The sequence below is a fragment of the Acromyrmex echinatior genome, chromosome 4, assembly GCF_024713525.1.
Source record: "Acromyrmex echinatior isolate Ae372 chromosome 4, ASM2471352v2, whole genome shotgun sequence".
Lineage (NCBI taxonomy): Eukaryota > Metazoa > Arthropoda > Insecta > Hymenoptera > Formicidae > Acromyrmex > Acromyrmex echinatior.
Window position 1 is genome coordinate 2,555,204 of NC_141855.1, and position 8,880 is coordinate 2,564,083.

At 30.1% G+C, this 8,880-nt stretch overlaps 1 protein-coding gene across 1 annotated transcript; it reads right to left on the reverse strand.

Annotated features, from left to right (window-relative positions):
- Nucleotides 1-734: 734 nt before the first annotated feature.
- Nucleotides 735-5,367, reverse strand: LOC105147437 (prothoracicotropic hormone). Its single transcript, XM_011058433.2, has 4 exons — nucleotides 4,895-5,367; nucleotides 4,386-4,622; nucleotides 2,386-2,526; nucleotides 735-1,084 (listed from the first exon to the last, which is right to left on the reverse strand). The coding sequence occupies exons 1-4, from the start codon at nucleotides 4,973-4,975 to the stop codon at nucleotides 926-928; spliced, it is 618 nt and encodes a 205-aa protein (XP_011056735.1). The 5' UTR covers nucleotides 4,976-5,367; the 3' UTR covers nucleotides 735-925.
- Between the last annotated feature and the right edge of the window lie 3,513 nt (nucleotides 5,368-8,880).

Consider the following 8,880-nt stretch of genomic DNA (forward strand, 5'->3'; position numbering starts at 1 on the left):
TTTTTTAATCGGTTATTTTACAGCACGATTTATTGCACGGAATTGGATCCCTGTGTCGCAGATTTCATTACGCCCAGTTTTATTCACACCATTGATTACTCCGGTAATTCTAGGCGTAAAACAAAATTGAAAAGACGAGTTTTTTATCATATCTTTTGGTGCGAGACCTGAGTGGACGATCTTGCCTTTTAAATTATATTACGTGCCTAATTAGGCTATTGCCTGGAGCTGAAAAACAACTATTATATTATTCGGAATTAATTCTTTGGTGCAATTTTATTGATTCATATGATCATTTGACATGTAAATAAGTTAAAAAAAGAAAAATGCTGTTAAATTAAGTGGTGCGTGTCGGAGATATTAATAAAAAGTGTCATTTTTTTATTATTTTTAATATATCTCGAAAATGATGTAAAATATGAAAAAATGTTAAGAGAACTTTTTTGTAAGAAATTAAATTTTCTATCGATTGGATATATAAAAAAAAATTTTTTCGATATTATAAATTTGGTGTAACATGAAAATATATAAATTAATTTCCGATCTTTCTCTCTCTCTCTCTCTCTCTCTCTTTCTCTCTCTCTTTCCCTCTCTCTTAAATTAAATTATGATTAATTACATTCCTGATGAATTTCTTTTTGCCATTAATTTTTAATAGGAAAGATATGTAGAAAATTCTCTAAAAAAAGGTTGATATTTTAAGATAAAAAAAAATGAAAATTACACCATTGAAATTCAGTTCAGTTATTTATTTATTACTTTTATATTTCAAATTTTGCCAAGTAGGTATTGCAAGCAGAAACATAAAATTCAATATTTTGTATCTATTCATCAAATACTTAACAATCTTTAAAACGATCGATGGAAGCCGCTAATAAATTCTATCTTCTCTTGGTACGTCCGAGTTGGTCATACATTATTTCTTCTATCCTGTCATCGACACACACGCAACCGGAATTTTCATTGGCTTCAGTTGCCACTTATGACGGAGAGCTTCCGGAAGTGGTGTTTCCTGAAGATCACTATCGTGTGAATAACGGTCATCATTTAACTCGCTCAATTCACGTTGACTCAACACGTAAACCTGTATAGAAATAACGAAATATTTAATTACTATCATTTAATTTATTTAATGTTCAGAAGAATATACGTTCTGTATATATACTTTAATATTAGCCGTTAATTACTAAACGTTTAAAGACAATTAAATTTGACAAAAAAATATAATCTAATAATTTTTATGAAATGCTCACAAATTTATTTACTTTCTTCTTGATTCAGATTTTTCCCTTTTCTATTGTAATATTTTAATTTAATGAAACTTAGAAGAAAGTATCTATGTTAGCTGTTAGCTATAAAAGAATACTTTGCGGTAATATTTCCATTGTTTCTTTCGTCATAAATATATAAACGGAACGCAGTGCAAACTTCTTATGCCAACCAGCTCCGATCTCCCCTATTAAGAACTGGTTGATAGTTATTATAACATGCCATATTGTTCTGTTAATATATCATTGCTGTATAACAAGTCTCGGATGAGTAATTGCACATGTAAATTAATGCTATTAATTAAGCTTGGTCGACAGATAAATTCTTATTACGAATGAATATAACAAGGACATCAACTGCGTATGGATTAATTAATTATCGATATTAATGGTTTCAGTTACATTTCCTGTAAATATGAATGATTATGAACACGTGTCGTTGTGGACGAGTAATTTTTAAACTATTAAAATGATAAATGTATCAGACATAGGTACACACAGGGACAGGAATGCCTACCCATCTGAAGTTGCGTACAAAACAAAGAAGACATAAGAATAAATGAGGCTTGAGAAGGACTGAGAAGGCATAAAAAGACATGACTAGGCATTTATGTTTTCGTGTGTACGTGTCCAAACATTGGTACATTTACTTAAATATCGTCACATCTTTCCTAACTTTTTCTCCTATCTCCGATGGATATAAATAAAGACTATAGAAAATAATACGTGTTGTTATTTTTATGTTTTTTTTTCATTGTAATCTACATTCTATGTAATACATTCTATGCTAATAATAATCAAAGATTAATTATATAATCAAAGTGTGTTACATCGAACGCGCAAAGCGTAATTAAACGAATCTAATTGTAGCATGCAAATCTATTCGATATCGCAATTAAGGCGGTGCTCGGCGCGACTTACTACTTCGGTGAATAACAATGTTTATGCGAATGGCAATGGGACGTCTGGTCAATAAGCTGAGAGTTTACGCGGTCGGCGCTAATTAAAGTTATGTATACTTGTACAGTACTCGACAACCGCTCGGGCACACCTACAGACGACGAGTAATCTACTACTTCCTACATACTATAAATTATCGATTGTCACGCTATCTTACTATATAATGCAGCAGTCGGCAGGAATTGAACTTGCTCAGGCAGGCTTTCGGCACACAACTCGACGTTGTCAAGTATCTTGGATAATGTCCATCGCCCAGATCTCTTATTTCGTATTGCGTTTCGCAGGTGCATTGCAAAGACTGCGAATAAACGTTTACGTATCAAGTGATCTTATACATGTAACGCATATGTTAATTAATACGGAAATTTACACACTGAAAAATCAACTCAAACTAATTTGTCGAGTTAAATTATATTTTCTGTTCTGTATTATAAACATGTTTTGAATATCATACACGCAAACAGTGGGATGCCATACGAAAAAAAAATCGAGATAACAGTCCTTCGTGATGAATTTAATTAATTAAATATATGAAGCGATGTTGTATACATAATGTGTTTATCGTTCGTTTGATAGCTCTTGTAATGAGTTTATTTTTAAATTTTCAACAAACTAAATTTCTGTACAGAGTGCGGCTTCAGCACATGGAAATAATTCGAAAATGTTTAATAAACATATGTTTGATTCTAAACAGTTTCGGAGTTACGAGGTATTGAAGTAAAAAAACATGAATCGTAGTAAATGCTGTTTAATGTTCGTTATTCTATTTAACCCTCCAAGAATTAGATGGAAAATCAACATGCATTATATGTGGAATATCTCATGCTATATTTCATTTTAAATATAAACAGCGAGAATTAATTCAAGCACCTACTATAATTTAATATAGTTGCTAACGAAGCACTCTCCAGTTACATGAAACTAGTAACTTGGATGCGATACTTTTGAAGAAGTCTAGAAGTTCATCTTACTCTGGGATATATCACATCCCATCTGATTCGCGGAGGGTTAATGTTTTTCCAAAAGATAAAAAATTTCTCCGTCGACTTCGATACTTTCTAGCACAAATTAATAAATTATTATTTGGAATTGTTAAAAAATATTTGGAATTTCGCGGATGATATTGGCAGCATTAAGTATCAGTTACTCAGTGTTGTACAGTAAAAGTATCTAAGTACTGTAACTAGATACAAATATTACATACTTAGGAATTGTACTAAAGTACTTTTTTTCCTGGTACCTATTTAGATACATTTTGGATGATACTTTTATGCACTAAGACAGTTTTTGTAATTGACGCGAATTTGTATTATGTTTTGAAATTATCATATTTAGAAGATCAATCTCAAATTAGCACCGATATTTTGAGTCAACTTATTACATCAAATTTTACTATTCCATAAAATAAGATGTAGTCTTGATATTACATTTTTATATGTATTGTTTATATGTATTGCAAATTTCTTCATTTATTTTATTTTGCAAACGTGCGTGCGTGCGTGCGTATGCGTGTACCAAACGTTGTCTTTCATTTAGTTGACAGTTGTTTTATCATTGCCACTACACAATTGCAAAGCGATTTACAAAGCTAAAATAAATAAATAACGTGACAGAAAAAAAAAACATTTTATCACTCTTGTGAAATTCGGATTGTCACGCATTTAAACGTATGTTATATTGTTATCGGAAAAGTAAATGTAATTTTCCATCCAGCAAAGAACTAAAAAAAATCATTATTTGCAGCTGTCATTTCTAAATAATCTGGGTGACCTTTATCATTATAATATCGGCATGCACGTGCGCGTTTCACTTAGAAAATAATTATGAAAATAATTACTATACACTTTAATAATCTTTCCTTATAGAAACGTCGTTATACGGAAGTATAATATTATGAAAGATTTATACTTTTAACTGGCAGCTTGTATTAAAAAAATATATTTTTGTGTACTCCACTTTTCTTTCCTACTAAATTATTTAAACAAACAGTTTTAATTGAATAAAGTGTCACGATGGAAGTAAATATTCAATCTCCTCGATGAATTTGTAATCTAAACTTGACTAAAACATATAACATATCGTACAGCATTGTATAATGTTACTTGTTCGCAAAAGAAGTTTACGAGAGAGAAATTCTTAGGAATTGTGCAAACATACTCTCGTTACGAGACGCGGCTGCAAACGGATGCCGACATTCTCGGTGTTGGTGATTCGTTTGATCTCATTGAGTCCCTTGGGACGGAAGTTGTCCTCAAAGAGGAACGCGTCCCGACTGCTCTCTGAAATATCCTCGCGACTGTTCAACAGAAACTCCGGCGCAATAACCTGCTCCTTCCATCGGCCAAGTGATAAGACTTCCTCTGTACTCTCCGCCGACAAACCATAGATCATTACCTGATTTGGTCAGTCATTGATCAACGTGTTATAATTGAAATAATATATCAATATGCACTGATGATTTATTTATATTATCACGTGTGTAGTATTCTTCTGTCGAAATTTTACATCTAATTTTAATTTTTAACGACAACATCTCATTTTTTCTTCTATACGAACAAATTTTAATGATGGAATTTTTGTAACAATACAATTGATTTTTTCGTACGTACATATGATTTAATAAATTACGTAATAACTGTATCTATCAATACATGTCTGATGCTTACACAGAGAATAAGGACTTTCATCCTTCCCAGGACACGTCTCGCACGAGCCATCACCGTATACTGAAGATTTGTCTCCAACATCCATTCCTTATATACGAAATTATGAAAATAATAGCGGCCCTATATTCCGCAATAGGTAAGATCCCATTACATTATCGTCAAGATGCCATTAATGCCACTCGATATCTGTCCGAGGGGGATGCGTAGATTTCAGACAGCCTTTGTTCAAGCTATGTAATTTCTACTTTGGTTTTTGTCTTTCTCGTCTATTCACATCTATAAATAACAATATACTTTTTTTTCGAACGAGAAAACTCGAACCTTCGACTCCTACCACGGAACAGGATTGCATATAAGGACGTCTACCAATTTCATTCGAGCATTTGTTCCAACGCTGCTGGATAACATTGTAACGCGGCTGTAACGTTGCCACCTATAAAAACTTCAATTTCACGATATCTATCTGCTGTTTACTACCATGACGTAAAATGATGTGCATCAGTAAATTAACAAATGCGTTCAGAAACTCAGACGATGTGGGGTTTTTAAAATAAAGCTATCTGCAGTTTTCAAGTAAGCCAGTATAAATGCTTATTCGCAAACTTTATTGTCAGAAGAAATTTTGCGTGTAATTTGATTTAGATATAAAACACGAAGTATGATGGCATGTGAAATATAAACTATAAATATCATAACTTATTTTATTATTTATATTGTTACATTATTATCGTAGCATATAATTTTATAAATTTGAAATACGTGTAACGATACAGACGTCAGTATTGTTTAATAACTATTTATTTTGTTCGTGAGTGATTAATAACTTAATCTTAAAAATAAATCTTATTTCAGGTACCCTTTTTTATATTACTAGATACAATCATATCCAAGTTTTTCTTCTTTCGATTTTGCAATAATTCTTTCTTCACATTTTTTATGTGTAATGGAACAATAATGATTACAAAGAATACTCTATTATACTTATCTATCTATATAAATTCTTTTCTCCTAGTAATAATTGATTAATATGATAATTGATTAAGAATTAATTTTAATTAATGTAATTTCTTACGCTGAAGCTGTTTTAAACGATCTATAATTCACGACCAAATTTGGGACAAAATTCTATTTATAATATTATGTATTGTGTAATGTAGAAAACATTGGAAGAAATAAGATATGTACATATAGAAAATATAAATTAGTAATGTATAATTTCTATATGTATTTTACTTTTTTAAATGTTTTCTATGTTATATACATGCAAAATTATAAATAGAATTCTCTTCCGAATTTGGTCACGAATTATACATTGTCTAAAATGACCTTAAAGATTAGACAATCGCAACGAAAATATGTGAAAAATTTATATACGGGCGTTGTATACTCAATTGTTATTAAACAGGTGTGGTAGTAGTATCAATGCACGAGAATTGCGAATTCTACTCTTAACGAGCTCGTCATGAGTTTTAACGGAACAACGTTATTCACTCTTTCATGGGCGACAGTTGTATGAGTTATCAAGCGATACGCGAAAATGTTGTTACATTCTGCGGTAATATATACACACATACAGATAATGGAAACACCCGGGTCCTCTTCTCATTAACGTTCGCGAGATTCTCACACGATGAAATTACGCAATGCGTTTCGGAGTCGTGCACAAGCCGAATTACGACCTGCATCAGATTATGTAACCGGACAGGAATGCTTTCCAATGTTCTCTATTAACGTTTCTCATTGCGCAAGATTGTATCGAATTGCAAAAGATTTGTGAAGAGATTTATAATAGAGCATCATCGCTGCTGCTAACTAACAATAGTACACGCGCCAGACGAGAACTAGATATCGTGATAATTTAAGCTATACGAAATGATTAATTTAAATTGATCATTATTACAGCGTGTCAAAGACAAGAAATATTCTTTAGAGAATATCGTCACATATATTCGTGAATATCAAATTCATTGCGCAACCTTATATCTTATATATATTTCATGAGTCACCTCCGACATTTGACATGATTAAAGATGGTCGGATTCAATATTAATTATATATTGTCATATTTTAATGTAATTATGAGAATATATATAAATAAATTTAAACAATAAAAAGATAATAAATTAATGGATTCCTTATATTTAGAATAATGATAAATAGTAATTTAAGGCTGTTTAAATTATTGTAATATAATATGTACATGCCGTTTAAATTATTGTAACATAATGTGTAAGATAATTTTAATTTTTGACATTGCGTAATTGCGTATCTAGCGACGACTGCTATTATCTTTTTATTACTATTTATTATTATGGGAATATACGTATTTATTGTTGAAAGCGATATAATTTATCTTAGAATCTTTTATACAAACAATGTAAAATAATTTGAAATTTCTAATTCAAAATTTGAATTATATATTTAAAAAAAAATACGTATACCTCCTTTTTCTTTTATTTTACTACATTAACTTATTATTTTAATATTCTTAAGCGCACTGACGCTTTTGATTTTCACTTCAATTCCGTTTCGTATCCTTTCGTTTACCATTTTGTCATTTCCGCGCGACAAATATAAATGATAAACGATGTACAGAGAGCACATGATTTTCATGGCCAACAATTATTTTCTGCACTAGATACGAGAGCAGGATCGATCGCGAGTAGTAGTTGCCTCCTCTCGTTTCTACACGCAGTTCGTGGCTTTTGCATTGATGTGCATGCACAGGATCGTCCGATTAAGTTAACCATCCAATAACGAGAACCATCGACACGAGAATATCATAATCTCTTTTCTAAAATTGTTGTTGTATGACGATGTTATTGTCTTTAAAAGAAGTTAGTAAGTTTTTTTTTTCTCTTAATACACAATAATAGTGCTCGAACATTATATGTGTATGTAAAGAATATCAGAATTATTTTAATACATATCAATTAAACATTTTTCATTAATTGACTGATGAAATTGCAGATAAAAAAAAGATTATTATTAAAGGATTTCGATAAATGTAAGTGTTAAATATAAGATTGAGTATAAAAAATTTGTTCGTCTATTAATCAGATTTTATTTTTTTATTCAAAATCAATTACAATTTGTATTGGAAATTTATTCATGATTTAAAATTTCTGCAAAATTTATAAATATTCTACTTTTAATTTTTATAAAAAAAGAAGAGAGAGAGAGAAAAAAAGACTCAATGTTATATTATATACATTATATTATACTTCAAGAATCATACACAAATAATATTAAGAATATTTTTATATTGATGAATCCAATTAATTTTTTATCCAAATTTTATAATATTCCGTGTTTATATGAAGTAATTAAATATTCGAAAATTAACATAATGTTAGAAAGCAATAATGATCTCTTTGGGTGATTCCTTTAATTTTGATGTGACTTTTAACTGAAAGAAATACATTAAAAAATTTCGCTCGAGTATTATTAAAAATTTTGTTCTTGAAGTAAAGAGTAAAGACCAATAGATCTTAGCTGCTTCGAAGACCTGATCATCTCGCTTTTAAGTGATATTACTTTGAGTGATATTAACCTGTATATATCTTACGCTTATCTTCCGATATTAATCTTCTTTTATAATAGTTCAAATGGCAAAGCCATTTTGATACAACATCAGAGATTGATGCGTTATCGAAAAGTACTTATACTTTATTTAACAAAAATTGCTAATGGTCAGAAGACATATGTCTGATTTGATGGATTAAACGTTTATTATCCATTTATTCTGTCTAGACCGTAAAAATGTGTAGCATTAAGATTATTGAGATAGCTAGTAGCATGATAAAGAAAAAGAATATCGTTCACTCGAATTATAACAAGTTTATTGAAGTATATTATTACATTGATAGTAAAATAGCAAATCTGCTAAATTACTGCTATGCAATCTTTATATTTTTAAAAGACGGAAAGACGAATAAAAAAAATATTAATTTAAGATTTATTAAATTTGTCAAAGTTTAAATAAT